At 48.0% G+C, this 19,711-nt stretch overlaps 2 protein-coding genes and 1 pseudogene across 8 annotated transcripts; 2 read left to right on the top strand and 1 right to left on the bottom strand.

Annotated features, from left to right (window-relative positions):
* The first annotated feature begins 13 nt into the window (after positions 1-13).
* LOC100877261 (Dynactin 5, p25 subunit) lies at positions 14-6,375 on the top strand. Of its 3 annotated transcripts, none has more exons than XM_012295825.2 (5): positions 14-154; positions 229-416; positions 518-629; positions 723-964; positions 6,237-6,375. In XM_012295825.2, the coding sequence occupies exons 1-4, from the start codon at positions 107-109 to the stop codon at positions 918-920; spliced, it is 546 nt and encodes a 181-aa protein (XP_012151215.1). In that variant the 5' UTR covers positions 14-106; the 3' UTR covers positions 921-964; positions 6,237-6,375. The 3 variants fall into 3 exon arrangements, with proteins under 3 accessions (XP_012151215.1, XP_012151214.1, XP_003707732.1); XM_012295824.2 differs by lacking the exon at positions 6,237-6,375 and adding an exon at positions 1,673-4,092; XM_003707684.3 differs by lacking the exon at positions 6,237-6,375 and having other exon boundaries at positions 723-4,092.
* On the bottom strand, positions 974-6,237 carry LOC105663888 (ionotropic receptor 75a-like; annotated as a pseudogene). The gene is made up of 9 exons (XR_013039763.1): positions 4,941-6,237; positions 4,646-4,809; positions 3,137-3,481; positions 2,833-2,948; positions 2,570-2,740; positions 2,032-2,291; positions 1,425-1,970; positions 1,178-1,372; positions 974-1,109 (listed from the first exon to the last, which is right to left on the bottom strand). The product of XR_013039763.1 is annotated as an ionotropic receptor 75a-like (transcript).
* On the top strand, positions 6,268-18,772 carry Picot (putative inorganic phosphate cotransporter protein picot). Of its 4 annotated transcripts, XM_012295819.2 has the most exons (9): positions 6,268-6,406; positions 6,547-6,759; positions 13,697-13,872; positions 13,971-14,225; positions 14,488-14,575; positions 14,822-15,048; positions 15,122-15,271; positions 15,361-15,735; positions 16,127-18,772. In XM_012295819.2, exons 2-9 carry the CDS (start codon positions 6,672-6,674, stop codon positions 16,310-16,312), a joined length of 1,545 nt encoding a protein of 514 aa, XP_012151209.1. In that variant the 5' UTR covers positions 6,268-6,406; positions 6,547-6,671; the 3' UTR covers positions 16,313-18,772. The 4 variants fall into 4 exon arrangements, with proteins under 4 accessions (XP_012151209.1, XP_012151206.1, XP_076392938.1 ...); XM_012295816.2 differs by lacking the exons at positions 6,268-6,406; positions 6,547-6,759 and adding an exon at positions 10,668-11,978; XM_076536823.1 differs by lacking the exons at positions 6,268-6,406; positions 6,547-6,759 and adding an exon at positions 12,077-12,460.
* The last annotated feature ends 939 nt before the right edge of the window (positions 18,773-19,711 follow it).

Below are 19,711 nucleotides of genomic sequence, written 5' to 3'. Positions count from 1 at the left end.
TTGCATCCTCGTCGTCTCGGCGATATAACCGTACGTGACTTTTGACAGAAATCGTCAAGTTTTTTGGCAGTTTGTTTATTCGAGGCGCACACGGTCCCGAAATAATATGGAACCTCAGGACGCGTATTATAGCAGAGCAGAGTACGTCGAAACGGTAAGGAAACGATGAGAAATGCATTGGATGATAAATCGAAGAACCTAACCTCTCGTTGTACACGAATATTTTAGGCTTCGGGAAACAAAGTAAGCAGGCAGACGGTCCTCTGCGGTTCACAGAACATTGTTTTGCATGGAAAAGTGATCGTGCAGTCGGATGCTATTATCAGAGGTGATCTGGCGAACGTTAGAACGGGACGTTACTGCATCATTAGCAAGAATGCCATTATAAGACCACCGTTTAAGAAGTTTAGCAAAGGGTTGGTATTGTCGGTGTACTGTCGCAAATATCCTGTTGCGCGACTACGATGCGACAAGGCCAAGCGGAATGGCGAATGGTTTGTTTGTTTAATTTTTTCAGTGTCGCCTTCTTTCCTCTGGCAATGGGGGACCACGTGTTCGTGGGAGAACGAGCAGTGGTGAACGCGGCTATCATCGGTTCCTACATATACATAGGAAAAAATGCAGTGATTGTACGTACTAATAACTCGGTTTATTCTATGCGTACATCTGGGATTAATGCGACGTTACGTCGATAAAACGAGCGTGCTTGTTCCATTGTGCAGGGAAGGAGGTGCGTCCTGAAGGACTGTTGTTACATCGAGGACGGAGCCGTGATCCCCCCAGAGACCGTAGTTCCCCCGTTTACCCGTTTGGCCGGCAATCCTGCGAAATACGTGGAGGATCTACCAGAGTGCACGCTCGACCTGATGCTAGAATTTACCAAGAATTACTATCAACACTTTTTACCGGCTCGCGGTTAATCCGTTTTATCGCGCATCGAGGGAAGAACGTTCGTCCGTTTCAGGTTGTAGTTTTACGGGTTTACCGAATCCCAATCGAATTCCCGTTGCTCGAATACCGTCTCCGGATCGTCGCCCCGATCAACCGTCGGCTCACCGTTTGTCGGTCGAGCGTTCGAGGCTTCGTCGCCGTTTCTCGACCACCCTCGTCTGCGATATACGATCTAACGATGTAACGATCTAAATTGTATCGAGCAGGCTGTTACGTTGACACGTACCTGCGGTGCCAGAGAAACTCCGCGGCGAGCACGATCAGACTGAAAAGCGTTCCATAACCCATGGCTAAAAACGCGAAATAGCACTCGGTGAACCCTATACTGATAACGTTCGTCTGACCGTGGCACTTGGGTTTCGTCGTGTATAGTCGAGACTCCTCTCGATAAGTCAGACCAGCCTCTCTCAACAGAAGAGCCCTGAAAATCGTTCGTTGCGAGAATACGGTGGCGGCGAAGGCGACCAACTTACGCGTTCGTCACGATTTCCTTGTACGGCGATCGTCGCTGAATCACGAAAAGCGGATCATTCACGTTCAGCAGATTGATCTCGGTAATCCCACATTTTTCATCCTCTTGATACGTCTGTTCCATAAGATCGTAAATCGAGCCCATTTCCCCGTGAAACGCGAACAGTTCGTTTTTTATACGACGAACACCTTCCTCCATCGACATCCAGGAATCGTTCTTACCCTTTTGTTCGATCTTTTGTTCCACCAGGGCCATTCGTATCGGATCCTGGAACGTCTGTACGACGAGACAAAAGTTCCGTTAAATTGCCACGACGAACGCGCGATCGTTAGCGGCACCTTCAAGTAATAGCGGTTGTAGACGACGTCGTAGACGCCACACTTCAACGGGCTGTGCAACAAGTCGGCCAGAGTTTTGATGGAGTCGGTGGTCGATTGAAGCAGGGCGACGATGTTGGCCGTGTAAGAGGTGTACAAGCTCAGTGCGGCAAGCAGGAGCATCAGGGTGACGATCCGGGATGGAACGCGATACGGCTCGTACGTGTATCCTGTATCGATCGGACTATTCTGCATCGATCGTCGCGTCGGTTTAATACACGATATACTCACCTTGTTGACCAGCGGCGGCCAGCACCATCATCAGATTGTCGGCGAGCGTCTGTTGCGTCGGAATCGTTCGTTGTCGGTACGCGATCGCGGATTCGCTGTTAGACATTCCGCGACGATATTCCCACTCGGAGGATAAGTAGAGCATGAAAACCACGAGCGTCAGAAAGGCGGCAATCGCGAGCCAGACGGAGCGTCGGAACGGCAACGCGAATATGTTACTGATCGTCGACAGTAACGGTTGACGAAATATGAACCTTGAACTGTCTCGTACGGGTTTACGAAAATGAAACAAGGTTATCGTATACCGTGAATAACGTGTGAAACAGTGATGGATGTATCCTGTGGCCGCCGACGAGCGTCTTATCCGGAATTTTCTATAGTTTTGCAATTCGAGGATTTAGTATGTTCAAGATTTGTGGATACGAACATTTTGAATAATAGAGATGCCTAGCGTCGAACCGAGTAATCGATTACTCATCGGTAACCGCACAGTTACCCGTCACTGTTATAAGAATACAGCATCGCGTAGACAGCTTACTTGGTATGCGTGTAGAGCTGCACGTAATCGATTATGCCGATTCGTTGCTTAACCAAGAACATCGCCGTGCCTCCTAAATCGACTTCCCGCCTTTGCAGCATACCAACCATGCCGTTCCACGATCCGTTTTCGCTTTGATATCCCCAGCTGTCTGTTACGCGAATGTCGATGCTGTCGATCGTGAATGGCGGGTCCGGTCGATGAGTTTCGGCCGCGTACGCGATCCTCGGATCGCGTCTGTTAAAACGACAAAGGATACTCACGTCACGTTCAGACGATTCACGATGTGCATCAACCAGGGATAATTGGACTTGGTCACTGCGTCTACGTGCTTGTGTTCGAAATCGGTCAAGTGGTTGATCGTATCGGGATCGCCCATCTAGGAAGAGAATACTCGAGGTAACATGACAATTCGATTCGAGACGCGTTTCTTTCGATCGGCTCGCTCTTTGTTTCTAATCATAATTCGTTACCGCTATCTTATCGCGAGTCGATCGAATGCTTCTAATCGTATTGTTCACGATCCAAGTTTTTTTTCGGCGAGGCAAAAAACAGATTCGTAAGTACCACGAGACAGGCCGTCAAGGACGTTCGTTGAAGGTTCGCTCGTCGTCTGGAGGTTGGCAGAAAATCTGGGACTCGAACGCCGCTTTTGAGCGACCAGTTTCCTCGATTCTCTATCGTGACGTCGTGATACCGGCTAACCCTGTAGACAGACGTTATTTCCGCGAAATCCTGCCGCAGCATGGTTGCCAGAATCACCTCGCTATCGGGATAAACGTTTAAACGTTTAAACGTTTCCGCCACGTCGTTGTATAATCGGCGATTCTCGGTCGAGTTGTCGACGAGAAGCGTTCGATCTCGAATCAAAAGCCATCTGGTCGGCGCGACGAACATACCGCTCGCGTTCGCCTGCGAATCAACGACGATCCTTCGTTCTCGATGCGACGATATCAAAGTTCATCGTTTATCGATACACGCATTAATTCTTGTATACCGATATTAATTAACGCGTTAAGATACCGTCGCGGACTCGTATATCGCTAATAATATACCTTATGATTTAATATCAAAGTTTATTTATTCCGTTTCGAGTGAACTATTACGTTGAAAAGTTCTAGTAATAGTAAAAATTCTATGCGAAGAAAGATACGGAAGAAAAACCGTGACAAAGGCAAATACATTCGAGCGATTAATCGATCACGCGTTACATTAGAATCGAATCGTCTCTGCTTTTGTATTATCGATGACATTCCGGTATTACGAACGTTTATCGATACCGATAGTCACAGTTCTATTCGGTATCGCGTAACGTAAGGTAAAACGATGGATCGTTTACGCGACACGTCGATGGTCGTATCCGTTCTTCTTTCTCGAATTCTCGTATCTTTCCGTTACCAGTACTCGTTAATCAGTCCAGTAGGTTCTCGATGGAAAAATGTAAATAGCCATCCCGCTTTTGTACTGGCAATAACGAACGAATAAACGCGAGCGAATTCGTACTGTTCGCGACCGTGCAAATACGAGATGTTTTTCTTTTTAACGCAAACATACCGATGCGTTTAACGCCATGACTGGCAGCAGGCGCGTGCTTCTCGCAAGTTTTATCGGGGATTAAGGCGGATATGAATTTTTCAAGAAAATGCGACGATTCATCATTTAGAATGCTCTTTTGTTTCCTCGTTTTTCACTTAATCGCGAGCCGATATCTCGGCGAAGATACGAAGATACCGAACGTCGCTTAATCAAAAGATTAATTAACACGTGCTACTCGATTAACGCGAAACGAGAACGGGCAAGGATCACGTTCTTTAGTTTAAAGTCTCGAGTGTTGGGAGAAAATGCGCGCTAATCCGAAACGTGATACGCGATACTCGCTATCGCAAAATTCGCTACCGAATATGAAAATGTAATTGGTTTTATCTTGAAAGTTTGCTCGTTATCGATTAATTTGTTTATCTCTTCGTTATAGCGTCTAGAAGAATGGAAGGTGTGTCGATAACAACAGATAGCTGATAGACCAATTAAATTGTTAGCCCGTTGTTCGTGGAAAGAGCGCGCGTAATCGAGACGTACCGCTCGTAACAGCGAATCCGCGTAATCGCAGTCGAGATCCAGCACGTATAATCGCCGATGATCCCAAGGATCCGGTGCGATCGACGGGAATCTTTGCGAATTCGAACGAATTTCGTGCATCAGACCGTGGCTGGACAAGCGATTGGATACAACGAGCGCGTCATCTGCGAAAGAGAAAGAGAGAATAGAAGGCGCGTAATTGCAGCGGACACGCGTAACTCGAAGAACGAGTTGGTCTCGTTAAGATCGTACACCTACGATCGCGAACGTTGCGTAATTCCGCTGGTTCGCTTACCTTCGTCGAGTCGGCACAGATACGCCGACACCGTTACAGCCGGAACGAGCGGACCGACGACGTCGCGGATCAGTCGCGCGAACGAGTCGTCGCACGCGATCGCGAACCCGAAGAACGCGAGGAGAAACCACGGGACGAGTAGCATACTCGCGAACAACGGTTATTACGCGACTTTCGCGAAATACCGCGTCGCGCGAGCCATTCGAAGTATCTTCGTTCCTCGCTGAAATATTGAAAACCGTACTAACCGGCTATTTCTCGAAAATGACAGGTTTCGTAGCGGACAGTAATTTCGTTGGTCCTCGGTAAAGCTATAAATCGATACGGGGCGATAACGGGCAACAGTCGGTTCGCACGGGAGAGATCCGACCTTGCGATCCCGCGAATCTTGCATCGATGCGTCGCGTGACGAGCCGGTGCTGGACACGTGCGTCGAGTCCACCGACGCGACGCGAGGTGACGCGACGCGACGCCTCGTTATCGGCGTGCGCTCGTTCGTCGTTCACGGAGGTGGGTTGTCGAGAGATCACGAGAGTGTGCCATCGCGATGGGCCACGCGTGCTCCGGATTACGTCGGATTCGTGCGAAAGCCCCCGCTTCCTCCTCCTGCGCACCGTGTCTCTTCGAAAATTCACCTCGTCATTCGAGCCAAAAACTCCTCGAGGATTACTCCGCGACCGCGACGTTATCGCGAACCGATTATCTTCTCCCTCGCGTACTTACCGCGTTAATTTAAATCTCGTTCGTGCCAGCTACGTACGTAGCAATGTACACTCGAACCGTATGCATGTACAAAGTTATTGCACAAGTGTACAACGATCGAGGATACGATAATATCGCGCAAGAATTTCGACTGCTCGAGCGGTATGGAATTTCTATGTCGTATACTTACACGGTATATACGTATATAGAATGAGCGCAGACTCGTATAACTCGTCGATAATAAAATGCAAAACGATGAAACGCGCGGGTTGTTATCTATCGACGATATACGATTCGAATGTACATCGACTTCGTTCGGTACATTCGTACACGGAGGCTATACGAACGATTGATATACTTGTTCGATAAACGCGTGCAAGGATACTACTCGGGTATACAGGTCTTTCTTGTTTACACCGTCGATGTTGCGAGAGACCAACCCTTAGGGAAAAGCATCGTAAATTATATAGAGTCGAATATTCCGGTTATAAGGCATTCGTCGACATACAACGTTTACGCGTACTCGTAGAAAATACAGACGCGTATAGGCAATATAAATCGATAACTAGACACGTAGAATGTTTGGATCTATAGATTCGTGAGGTTGTTGAATTTCGACTCGAAGACCTGTCGGTATTTCGAGGAGAGGAAGGATTAGAGCGATGGTAGGGGGTCTCCAGGAGGTTTGGGAAAGGATGGCAGAAAAGGAAGAGAAGAAAAGGCAGAGCGGAGTAGGAAGTTTGTGAAAACGTGGTGGCAAAGAGGTAAGAGGAGAAGGAGAGACGCAAAATCGGTGTATTTCCCGCGTAAATCCGATGAATCGGAAGCGATATCGGCGCGTGGGGGAGTAAGTCGACACCGGTGGGGTTCGAGCCGCGTGTTCTAATTGGTCAACGTCCACTAGGTGTTTGCGGCTAAGTGTCGCGAGTTCGGCAGCGTTCCCAACAGTATCAGCGAGACAGGCGCGCCGGTCTTAGCTCCGACGATCGAATCTACGAGGAGTGTAGCAAAAGAGAGGACTCGTGCGGCATGGCCACGAACGGTGTCGCGAACATGGGTCGCAAGTCCGAAGTTAAGAGACCGGAGGTGTTCGAAGCGGAAGTGCCGGCGCCAACCGGTAAGTCTTCTCACGGTCTTTATCCGCGAAATCTTCGATTCCGTGTCGTTTAATGTCGCCTAACGGAAAAAAGCTCGAGAGAGTCCGGTCCGCGTTCACCGATCCTTCTTTTACGTAATGTCGAGAAACTCGGGTGTTTCCACGCTCGATTGCCCGTTACGAAGTCGCGGCTGAGTCCCGAAACTCCTGACATCTTCTTTTCCCTGTCTAGCGTAATAATTAAAAACGTTTTGAAAGGCGATCGACATATCGTGACACGCGCATTAGTTAATCCAGGAGCAACGTTATCTCGTAGCGATTACCTTGGATTTTTTAATTAGTTTGCGCGACAGAATCGGCGATGCGCAAATACCTAGGCGACGAGAAAAACGTCGCTCGTGCAGCGAGGTTTCGCGATCGATCGAGCGGACGGACGATTAATGAACGCGCTCGATTTACGAACGATCCCAAGGATCGTACACGCTGCTTTCGCGCGACCTTCTCGCACCGATGCTCCCGTGTTCTCGCGGCGTCGCCTGAAAATGCCTGTTCGAGCGATTCTCGATTCGTCAGCGATAGGTTTTCGATGAAAATCGAATTCGGCTCTAGCTGGCGCTTAAACGCGAACCGTTCGCGTGACTCGCGCGACCGGAGATAACTTATCTGAACCACAAAATACTTTGTCTTACCGGGAACGTACGTGACCGATATCGGTATGTTGTCCCACCTTCTCTTCACGTTTCGCGAAACCGCGTTCGAGGATTCCGATGTTCGGCAAAAATCGAAGGGTGACCTTCGATTCAAAGTCCGTCCCGTCAGAGGGAAATTGCTTTTTCACCCTTTACCGTTTTTACACTTCGTTGCATCGCTTTTTTTTTTCTTTCTTTAACAAACATCTAATTTTAAATTCTTGCCTGTAACGTTAACGAGCGAATAACGACAAACAAATATTTTTAAATAGATAGACGCTCTTTATCTTTGGCCTCCCCATAAAGAAGAGTTCGGTATGGAACAACTTTTAACGATAAACTCGAAATGAACTTTTATTCTTTACGTACCCCTTTTCTTCGTACAAATGTTTTATCGAACCAACGTGTTTGCGGCGAAAAGAATATAACGTTGCAGATCTGCCACATTTTGGGAAAGCACGACGGAACGTCGTGATTACCGCCGATAAAGAACATTTTTTATAATGCATATTACTTTACGTCGGTGTGTTATCGCGTTATTTTCGCTTGCACATTTCTAACAGAATACAACCAATTTTCAACGCGACAATCAAGTTTAAACAAAGATCGTTTAAACTTGTTGCTCGACATTGTACGTAAACCGTTTAACAAAGAACGCGTAACCTTGAATAATTACCGCGTTAATAGGCATTAAAGAAATTTCGTCGATTTGGCCGTTTCCGCGATCGGTAAGACACACGGGGTCGGAGAGCCTTTTGTAAGTTACTCCGCGAAACGAACAAACGAACGATTGTTACCGTGAAGACTGTCGATAAAAATTGCTCTCGCGTGCAACACGTGTTTTTCATTGATCAATGTTTCATCGAATTTTGATCGAGAACCACGGCAGTTTCTTAACAGTTATCTATCTTATCGAATATTTCTTTTCGTGTACGGTTACGTAAGCGGTCGAAAATACGATACCTCGTCTTTGTTTCGATTTCTTTTCTTGTCCGTTAGCCGTTTCGCGTCCTGGACACGCGTGCTACGCGTTCGCGAGCAGTTCGTCGAACGATAACGCGTTCCCGAAGGAAAAAGTTGGCGCGCGAGGATACGCGATACGCGGTCGCTCGAGAACGCGGCGGCAACTTTCGAACGGCTAGGATAACGAGAACCGGAACGAACGCGTAACGCTGTCTGGGAACTCGTTCGATTAACCGCGAAAAAGAGGGAAAAAAAAACTGGTGCTGGTACCAACGTTGGTCCGCAGCGAGCGTAGGTGCTCCGTAAATATGTGGTGAACTGGTCGTTCGATCGTGGGTCGACCTTGTTTCGACTCGTACGCTCAAATTTTTTCCCTATTCCCGTTGCGAGAACGCTCGTCGCCGCGGCGGTATTCGATCGATTCGTTCGAACTACGAGTAATCTCGACTACCAGGAGTGCCTCGTTCGAGGCTAAAAGTCGCGGGACTACGAGGAAAAGTCCTTTTCAAACGTTTCGCGTCCTCGTTGTTGAATAACGCATAACGCGGCGCGCGCTCGCCTTTTTCTATTCGCGACAGACGTCTAGCGAACCGAACGAACAACACGCGCCTATACATATAATAAGAAACGAACGAGCAGGCGGAAACGATCGGTGAGCCGAACCATCGTGGAATTCGAACGAGACGCGATCGCGATACGTGTACGAACGTAGCTTAGAATCAAGATTTCTGTCGTTTGGAATTTCGACACTGTCCGTCGTTCCTCGACCCATTAGGAATGCTAACCGTGACGCGAGCGACGAGGCCCGAACGCGCGAAAGTAGAAAGTTTCGTTTTCCGAAACCGAGACGCCTAAAGCCGATTCACGCAAAGGTGAACCGAATAAGGCGATATCGCGTACTAGGAACTCGCGAAAACCGTGTTCACCTTGACACGAATCGCGCGAAAGTTCGCGAAAACGGAACGATCTCGCGACTCCTGGTCGGATCTTTCCCGGTCCCCCAACCCGGTCGAGGATGTCTTCGATCGTGGCTGCCGAGTCTCGGACGAGGCGGACGTTATTTTCCACTTTGTCAAGTGAATAATACGTTTAGGGGCTCGACGTTTCCTATTGAAGAACACGGATACAAGCGTATTTGCCGGTAGCATAGTCGAACCGTGCAGAACCGACATCGAGGCTGGCATCGAGGTCGTGCCAGCGAGAAACGTCGCCGAGTTCGTTTACGCGATACGTTCGCGTAAATCTCGCGTCGGGACGTTTCGGAATTCGAACGACGACGTCGGTAAACGCCGATACCGATCGTACCGTTCGAATTTCGATAGGAATTATACGTTACCGACGGAGATGCTTTGCGCTATCGGTATCGGCTGCTCGGCCAACGGTAACGATCCGTCGTCCAATCGTCGTTGGTACTGTAGAACGCATCAGCTTATCGTGGCACGGTATTAATCGCGTAACGTCGTTTCCTACCTTCTCGACGCGTCGTGGTTGAAATTCGGAGCGCGATAGGGAGCTCGAGTGCACGATATTGTAGGCTTCCGATTTTCTTTTTCTGTACGTGGCAGTACCGAAAATATTTCGAACGTTGTCTAATCGATACGACGCGCAAACTGGTAAAACGAAAGAAACGAATCTTCGATCATGTAAAGCGCCGTCGGAATGGCCAAATAGAGAAAGTTTAGCGCTACGGCCAGAGGACTATCCCCTCCCGGATAATGCCGAGAACCGTGTATATGACCGTGTTCGAAAAAGATTACGCAACGAACAATCGATGACTCGATAGCGTATCGCGCGGTTTAAGTAATTTCTCGAACGGCAAAAAATGCGCTTCGTCACGATTCTCGGTTGAAAGTTGCGAACCATTTACGCAACCGACGCGAGATGGATCGCGCTCGTCACGGGGAATTAAGCGCCGAACTCCCCGCGTCGCGTCGATTCGATCGCTCGATCTCGCGACCGCGTGTGCACCGATGCACGCGATTCGAGAATTTTTGGCACGCGAAATCTTTCCTATTTCTATTTATAGCGCATCACGTATCTCTATTTTTGTTGGCGATTCGACCGCGCGGTTAACGCGAAAATTGCCGCTCTCTAGAATCGCGAATATCTCGTCGCTGATAACGATAAATATTCGTACGATCGAAGAGAAACGAACGAGAGAATCGTCGGGAATGCTCGGTCGCGTAACGAGCCACGCTGGAATTTCGTTCTAACGAAGTTGCGACCTTGTCGTTAATCGCGAAACGAGTCTCTCTCGTTAAACGTACGCGACGCGAGAACGCGTTCGCGACGACGAACATTTTTCGTCGCGCGCTTTTCTCGACGCGATAAGGAAATCGAAAAGGAATTCGTCTGTCGAAACATCCGTATTGTGTTGTTGGCTGGCTCGCGAAACCCGCACGAGGCTCGCGGGTTCGTGACGCCATCGCGATTACGCGATTTTTTCACGTGGAGAGATAACGCGCACGAAGAATTTCGTATCTCGTATTATCGAAGCGGCGCGATTCACGAGATAAGCGTAAAGTCGAAGGAACGGCTAGCGGAGAGCGGCTCGCGATCCGACGTTACGTAATTTTCAAAGATATTTTTGAACGAGACGCGTCTCGGCCAACCACGGAAAGTCCATCGATGGTATCGTCGGTTCTCGGTGTACGAAAAGAAAACGACGAATCTGTTGTACGCGGGATATGGGTGAAAAAGTTTGTCGAGCAAGCGGTTGATTTTTCCATCGCGCGACGAACCGCTTCGAAGCTTCGGCCACGATTCGAAGTCGTGGCGCCAAAAGAAACGCGCGTTCGCGCGCGATCTTTCGATTGGCGGAATCGGAGTAGAATAGCTAGGTGGCGACAGATGGCGCGACAACGACCAATCGGTGTGCAGAATTGGTGAAACTCGCGCGGCGATTGGTCGAAAGGGTTCTGGTCGGTGTAGCGATTCGTTTGGCCGCTTGTTCCCCGCGTCGTCCCGCGACGGCTGCTGAGCGCCGGCCAAATCGTCGTGAGCGAGAAAGAGAAGAAGAAACGAATGCGCGCTCGCTTCGGACCACGGGTTCGTCGTTAATCATCGTTATCGGCGTGCACGAAACCGTCAACCGATTCGCCGCGGCGAGAGACCGATATTATTGGAGCACAGTGAGCGATTGCTCGTCTCTGAACGCGCATCGTCGTCTTCGTCGTACTCGTCGTCACGATAGTGTTCGTCGACTCGGTCGAACATCGTGTCGCGTCGCGTCGCGTCGTGTCGTTTTCTTTAACGCGAACGTAATTTTTGCTCGAGAGTTCGTATCCGTTCATCTCTCGTCGCCGAGTTCCAGTGTCGAGACGATCTAACCACGCGACGACGGTCATTCGATCCGAACGAAAAAGGCTGATTCGCGCGTTTTCCCTGCTATTTCGTGTTTACGGATAGATCGGACGACTCGTGCGTCGTTACCGCGTGATCGCGTGTGCTATCGTCGAACGTGTGCCGGCCGTGCGATGAACGGCAACGATAGAACGCACGCCGAGAACAGAGGACGAAATGGCCACGTGTTGGTGTGGGAGCAACCCGGCCTGGAAGAAGAGGACAGACCTGCGCGGAAACGAAAAAGTACGTTCCTATCCGAGTTTGTCGCGCGCGCGCGCGCGCGCAGGCACGCGACTTCCATTCTCTTTTCGAGAATAGCCGTAATTCGCGTCGAACGTCGAAACGTGCTTACTTCGTGAATCGTCCATCGAAACCACGTGCTTCCGCCGTTACTCTCCTTTCCCTTCTCTTCTCTTCTCTATCTCCGTTTTCTACTATCTCTATACGTATATATATATAGATATCTCTTTCCAACCATTTAAAGGAAATCAAGGCGTATCGCGAATAATGCTTCGACTAGTTACGCTTTCTTTTTTACCCTATCCGTTTGTGTCGTCGGAAGGGCGAAACACCTGGCGATCCTTCGAAGGGGAGAGAGAAAATTTAAGAGAATAGAAACGTGTGCGAGCCTCGTGTAAAGAATGCAAGACCGGTGACTGAACGATAAACTCGGTATCGGACGATCGAGCATGGACTTTGACACTTCGATGCCGATTCCGGGAATCGTACGTATTGCCGACAATCGCGAAACGAGCCATTCGTGACTAGCGAAAATGCCGCGAGCTATCGTCATCGAATCGTTTGACGCGTCGCGTGTGCGACCCGTGCGTTCTCTTCCCCCGCTTAACTTGTCTCGTGCTTTCGTTCGATCTTCTCGATTCTACTTGTTCTTGTTTTCTTTCCTTTCCAACACTCTCCTCCGGGGTTCTCTCTTATTCTCTCGCATCGAACTTACGTAGCAGGAATGTTACCGCGCGACGAAGCTATTTCCACCGAGCAACCGGCCGACCACGTGCTCGACGAATGTTCGCCGAGTGTGACTGTTCGACCGATGACGCGAAGGGTGCGCCCGCGGCGCAAAATCGAAAATTAATCGCGGATCATGTATATCGGATCGAGTAATTTTCTTCCGATTCGCGTCACGAACGATTCTAGGAAACGCTTTCTAACTCTTTTAGGTTCGTGGAGCGAACGAGGTACGTTTCTGCGTAACTCGCGGCGAATCGTAAATCAACGAGTAAACAGCGAAAAGGGGGGATCGTAAAAAATTTGCGAAGCGCGCGTTGCCGGAAAGCTAACTTCGATTTCGACTCGACTGTCGATCGACCACGAAACCGGTGGGGGGAAGATAAGAGGAGTGGGGACGTAGGATCGCGGTTGCCACGTGGGGAAAGAATTCGTTTCAGGGTCGCGTTCAATTTCTCGACGTAAAGATACGCGAATGAACGAGTTCGACGATGCGTCGCGTCGCTAAAATAAAGGTTGCGACCACTCTATTATTGAGCGCAGCCGTTATTATCTCGCGATGCGACGCGGTTGCACGTTGAACGAGTACGTTATAAATAACTGGCGCGTGGCGAATTTCGAGGATCGGTTTTGCGTTCGCGACAGGCCGAGAACAGGCGTCAGTCGGAGAGGCAGGAAGAAAGGGACGAGGGCAAAGTGACGAGCCAAAGACGGGAAGATGATCGCGCCGCTCGCCTCGACCTTGTCCCTCGTGCTCGGATTTGCCTTCGCGTCCTTGACGCGACCGCGTGCTTCTTTCCTCGATTCCCTAGCGATTTTCGACGTTACTTCGTCGATCGTTCTCGTATTTCTCGTTCCAGCCTCGAAACTACTCGCGCGATCGTCCGTGTTCGAGCTCGTCGTCGCATATGATTTTCGTTTGACCCGCGGCCAAAGGTCTCGATTTGTCGCGTAATTGAAGGCGAAGCTTAACGAGCGAACATTTATCGTTGCAGCATTGGTGGGGTCGCGTCACGTAGTAACGCTAATGCTGTTCCTCGGCATGGCGAACGCCTACGTGATGAGGACCAACATGTCCGTGGCGATCGTCGCGATGGTCAATCACACGGCTATCACCGACGCTCACGAGAACGTACAGATCAACGAATGCGGAAACGACACTTTGCCGGCCGTAAGTAACAACGACCCTTTCCGTTTCCTGCCAAACGTCTCCCGATGTCGTTCGCGTATGTTTCTACAGCAAGTAACGGCGACACGTTTTCCTCGCAGAGTCATCACGATCCGAGCAGCGACGGAGATTTCATATGGGACTCCAAGATGCAGGGATATCTGTTGAGTTCCTTCTTCTACGGCTACGTGATCACGCAGATACCGTTCGGTATACTCGCGAAACGTTACGGATCGAAATACTTTCTCGGCATCGGGATGCTGATCAACTCGGTGTTTGGATTGCTGGTGCCCGTGTCCGCGCGCGCCGGTTACTACTATCTCATGGTCATACGATTCGTCCAAGGATTGGGCGAGGTAAGCCAGGCACATAGATCGTTTAGACACCGTGGCCACTGGCCGCGGGTCCGCGACTGCTCGCGAGAATTCGTAATCGAATGGGTGCGGCTTGACGCGTTCGAACAAAATCCGCGAGATACCTACTAACGATCGATACGCGTGTTACCTAGACGAGCGTATTTATGCAAAGAGGATACAGAAACCCGTCCTCGCGTGTGAACGCTTTTTTGATCGTTCGGGTGTATTTCCTCCCCCTAGGAATGGATTATCCCTATTGCAGGGTCCGATCGTGCCTTGCACGCACGCCTTGTTGGCCAAGTGGATACCGCCGAATGAACGCAGCAGGATGGGAGCCTTCGTGTACGCTGGTAAGCCTGCTCGCTGCGCCAAATATTTCTCGCTCGTAATCCTGTTGCATCCTGTTGTCGCGTCGCGTCTTATCGCCTCGAGGGAATTTCTACGACTTCTCTACCCGTTGCTCTCTTCTTCTTCTTCTTATTCTTCGTCTTCTTCTTCTATGCTTCTTTCCTTCTTTTTATATTTTCTTTCCACTATCCGATCAAATTTTCTCGCTCGACGTCGATTTCTCGATTTGCCGGGATTTTTCTGCACAGGTGCACAATTCGGTACCGTGATCTCGATGCCGCTGAGCGGTATCCTCTCCGAGTACGGTTTCGACGGTGGCTGGCCATCGATTTTCTACGTGTTCGGTGCCGTTGGTACCGTATGGTGTATCGCCTTCCTCATCTTCATTTACGAGGATCCAGAGACTCATCCTCGCATCGCGGAAGACGAGAAAAAGTATATCCTGAGCGCCTTGTGGGGCAACGCTGGAGTCTCTGTAAGTATCTTGATCGAAAAGTCGAAATTTTCGAGCGTACGAACGATTAAAATTCTGTTGATCCTTCCTTCAGTCTCCGCCGGTGCCGTGGGTATCGATCGTCACCTCTCTACCGTTCTGGGCCATCCTGATAGCGCACATGGGTCAGAATTACGGATACGAGACGCTGATGACGGAGTTACCGACGTTCATGAAGCAAATCTTGCACTTTGACATTAAATCGGTAAAGAAGAAATGGAAACGGAAAGGAGCGACGGGACGACGGTTTCGATGACGACGAAAGATCGACCGTAATTCTCGTCCGTGTTTCAGAACGGCACCGTTTCCGCGCTTCCCTACTTGGCCATGTGGATATTTTCCATGGTGATCTCTCACGTGGCTGACTGGATGATCTCCAGCGGGAAATTCAATCACACGATCACCCGTAAAATCATCAACAGCATTGGTCAATTCGGGCCAGCGATCGCGCTCGTCGCGGCTTCCTTTACCGGATGCAACTCTTGGTTGACCGTGGCCATCTTAACGGTGGGCGTGGGCTTAAACGGCGGTATTTATTCCGGATTCAAAGTGAATCATCTCGATATTTCACCGAGATTCGCCGGCGTGCTGATGTCTTTCACCAATTGCCTGGCTAATCTGGCGGGTTTGCTCGCGCCTATCGTTGCTGGATACATAATCTCTGGAACGGTAACGTGTCTTGTTATTTCGTCTTTATACTCGCCTCCCAAAAGGTGCACGATCACCTTATCTCGATTGTCGCGCAATAATATTCTTGGTCGTCTCCGAATCGTATTTGAAGATTAAACGAGCGGTATTGTTGCGCGGTATTCGATATTGCACGATATATTGACCGTCTGTAGATCATATTAGAAAGTTATACGGTATGTCGCGTAAATCAGACGTTTTTTAATTTTCTACGATGTTTCGCACGGTATCGTATAGAGGCCATTCTATTACGTAACATATTATACAACGATATTCGGTATTGCAAAATATGGTTATGCAATATCGAATACTGTAAAAGAATTTTAAACGTTTCGAGATACCGAAGAAAGGCCCGTTTTGTTTTTCCTTTCAGCCGTCGCAAGCCAAGTGGAGGCTCGTTTTCGTGATTTCGGCGGGTGTGTACGTCGTCTGTACAATTTTCTACGTAATATTTGGATCCGGACAGCGGCAATCGTGGGACAATCCGGAGAAGGACGAGGAGAAGCAAGAGAAACAAGCGCTGGACAGTGTGAAAACCATCGCCGAAACGCGGCATTGACGAACGGTGTAACGTGGTGCGTTACGCGTCGATTCTTCGTCGCTTTTTCCAGGAACGCGAAACGATTAACCGTTTGCATTCGTTCGCGTTTGACCGAAGAGCCTCGCTGACTGCCACGTGATACTGCGAACGCGGTCTTGTTCTTTCTTCCGCTTTCCTCCCTTAATCGCCATGTTCGCGCGCGTTTCGTTGCGCGCAACTTACCTGTGATCCTTGGATCATCGAGGAGCTTCGAGCAGCGTGCGACGAAACGCGCAGCGAGAACGCATTCCGCGTGCATGGGAAAGCGTGACAGTAGATAAAATAGTTTAAGCGGGACGCGACGAACGGACTCGCGTCTCTCTTCGAGGGAAGGATGAAGCACGTTCGGTTAAACGATTTTCACGACTCGTCAGAGCCCTCGAAGGATAATCTGGACTATTCGATTCTTCCGGCCACGAAGAGTCATAATTACATGGTTCGTTCTTCGCTCGTGTGTTGACCTTAAATCGCACGCAATGTTTGTACAGCAAGTAAGTCAAACGGAACGTTACGTTTCTATTTGTTCCACAAATAAAATAAGAAACGCGCAAACGTGTGCACGTACGGAAGATAGAGAGGAAGAGTGTCTGATACAGAGAAAGAGAGAGAGAGAGAGCGAGAGAGAGAGTGCGTGTTTGAGAGAGAGCCAGAGAGAAAAAAATTTTACATTTTTATAGCACTCCTTTTTTTCATTTAACGAACGTTACGTGCCTTACGATCGTGAAGTAGGAATAAAGATAACGTCGAAGTTTCTTCGAATTTATTCGATCCGTTTCGATGCATCGTTTTCCATAACGCGTCAGTTTCAACGATCGATCGATGCTAAAAGTCGTCGTTAGAACCTCGATCCGGCTTCCAAAGGCGCGCGCGCGCGTGCATACGCGAGAGTGCTCGCGCGTCCGCTCGCCAAACACCGATTGCGTCGCGCGTTTACCTGCGCGCGCGATCAAACGGACGAACGTGGCAACAGTATTAAAATAAATATCCTCGCGTATGACTTCGTTTATTTCTTCGTATCGTACCGTGTTTTATCGCAACCAACTGCCATTTTGTATTGTACGACTGATACCGATCGCGGGAAAGATCAAAAAGAAACTCGATTACCAGCACCGTTGCGAGCAACGCGGTGCAATACAACAATGGTTTTATACGCGTTGCATAGATTATATTCGTACGCGTATGTTTTTACCAAACCGTAGGTGTCCGAAAACAATTATTGCCTCCATTTATTTATAAAACTTGTACGAAACAGAACAAAAGAGTAGAAGAAAGAATAGAAAGTATTGTCGGATGTGCTAGAAACGAGAAAGACATCGTTCGGAAGAAAAAAGAATTCGTGTTTGCACAGTAGAATGCATTTTCTTTTCTTTTTTTTTATTATTATTGTTGTGATTATTATTATTATTATTATTGTTGTTGGTATTATTATTATTATCATTATTATTATTACTAATATTATTATTATTATTATTATTATTATTATTATTGCCATCATCATCGTCGTCGTCATCGTCATTACCAAGTTCATTGTCATCGCGATTATAATCATAGTCATTAATGTCATTTTTGCCATACAGTTAATACGTATCAAGTATGCACCAAAGCATTGCCGGAATATGCTTCAGGATGTGAATAAGACACTCTGGAAGTATCGAAAATATATGTCTCTCTGCGTCGCGTTCGACTTCTTTTCGTTAATGCAGCCGACATTGTCGCGTATGTCCTGCTCGCGACGTTCCGCCCGCAATAAAATCGAACGTGGGTACCTTTTCAAGTATAAATTACTTTCCATTTGTTATCGCGTACGTATTTTACTACCTAGTATCGAGGAGCGTGCCGGACATCGAATGCGTGCGCTCTTCGTTTTCCGCACGTTCGCTTCGGTCACTCGCGCAAATTCGAACCGTCGCGGATCCATTCAATGTACCTGTCATTTCCTGTGATCATCTGCCGAAAAACGTGTCTTCGATTACCTTTTTCAAAGTTATCGTAAGTTTCTTGCGAAAACTGTAGTCGGCAAACAACTTTGATCGTCGTTACGATTCGTTGTTCGTTTTAAATTCTTCTCGTATGCGCCAAAATATTTAATATTCGGTTGCGCCGCTGCGCTTTAAAATGCTTCGGATCCGTTCCTATAGTTGTCGTAGAATGCGCGTGCACATAGATGTACATATATACATGCATGTGTAGATACGTATGTATAGACGCGCCGTATGCTTGAATCAGCGTTACCGACGACCGTAACGCAAACAATTGTTAATAAATTGTACAAACCTCCATTGAGCACCTGTTAAATGATCGATTAAAACTGCGAGATTGATATTTTCTTATAAAACTATCGATAATTGATGCCTGTAAAACGATAATGTAATCTTTCTCAATCGTCCAAGATTATAATTGAGCGACCGGGCCGAAGGCGAGTGAAGCTCTTATACTTGACTTTGCAACTTCTTTGTCCGCGTTTTTCTTTTGCACCACTCAACCAATTCTTATCAAATTTTGTACGCACGTGCGTATGTACATCCAGATGGACATAGAAAAAAAAATTTTCAATCGGACTTGCCACGGAGGAATAATTACCGAAAAAACTGATCCTCATTGACTATAAGGAAAATAAAAAATGAATATTTCGGCACTTTGGCGACGCAGTATGGTTCCTGAGGCATTTAGAAACAAATTTCTATTAGGGTTTGATGCGTTTTGATGCCTAATAAAGCCAGAAAATCAATTTTTGTCGAATTCGGTCGGAAAACGGTACAGGTGGCGCCATCTAGCGGCGAGCGGCGGAACTACTAAAAACTAAAATCTTGATTTTCTCGAAAATTAGGGACTTTTCCGAAATTCTGAGATATACAAATTGTTCCTTATCGCCTACGGAATCGAATGAGTACTTTCATAGCCCTCTAGGACCCTTATTAAAGAAATTAGAAAAATAGCCCATTTCATGGACCAAAAAATTGCCGTCCATCTAGCGGTGAAAGTTGGAACTACGAAAAACTAAAATCTCGATTTTCTCGAAATATAGCGACTTTTTCGAAATTCTGAGATATACAAATTGTTCCTTATCGCCTACGGAATCGAATGAGTACTTTCATAGCCCTCTAGGATCCTTATTAAAGAAATTGAAAAAATAGCCCATTTCATGGACCAAAAAATTGGCGTCCATCTAGCGGTGAAAGTTGGAACTAATCGAAAAAAGTCCATGAATTACACTTTTTTTCTAATTTCGTTATTAATAATGCTACCGTGTTATAATGGTACTCTATCGATTCCTTAGGTGACAAGGAACAATTTGTATATCTCAGAATTTCGGAAAAGTGCCTAGTTTTCGAGAAAATCGAGATTCTCTATTTTTGTAGTTCCAACTTTCACCGCTAG

The sequence above is a fragment of the Megachile rotundata genome, chromosome 11 (assembly GCF_050947335.1).
Source record: "Megachile rotundata isolate GNS110a chromosome 11, iyMegRotu1, whole genome shotgun sequence".
In the NCBI taxonomy this organism is placed as follows: domain Eukaryota; kingdom Metazoa; phylum Arthropoda; class Insecta; order Hymenoptera; family Megachilidae; genus Megachile; species Megachile rotundata.
Note: the sequence above shows the minus strand (reverse complement) of the source record. Positions and strands in the feature narration are given on the sequence as shown.

Excerpts from the sequence above, each read along its gene's own strand:
- LOC100877261 (XM_012295825.2), top strand. The coding sequence starts at position 107 with ATGGAACCTCAGGACGCGTATTATAGCAGAGCAGAGTACGTCGAAACG. Across the intron at positions 155-228 it reads GAGCAGAGTACGTCGAAACG|GCTTCGGGAAACAAAGTAAG; the intron begins GTAAGGAAACGA and ends CGAATATTTTAG. Across the intron at positions 417-517 it reads TTTAAGAAGTTTAGCAAAGG|TGTCGCCTTCTTTCCTCTGG; the intron begins GTTGGTATTGTC and ends TAATTTTTTCAG.
- Picot (XM_012295816.2), top strand. The coding sequence starts at position 11,867 with ATGAACGGCAACGATAGAACGCACGCCGAGAACAGAGGACGAAATGGC. Across the intron at positions 15,049-15,121 it reads GGGGCAACGCTGGAGTCTCT|TCTCCGCCGGTGCCGTGGGT; the intron begins GTAAGTATCTTG and ends TCCTTCCTTCAG. Across the intron at positions 15,736-16,126 it reads GATACATAATCTCTGGAACG|CCGTCGCAAGCCAAGTGGAG; the intron begins GTAACGTGTCTT and ends TTTTCCTTTCAG.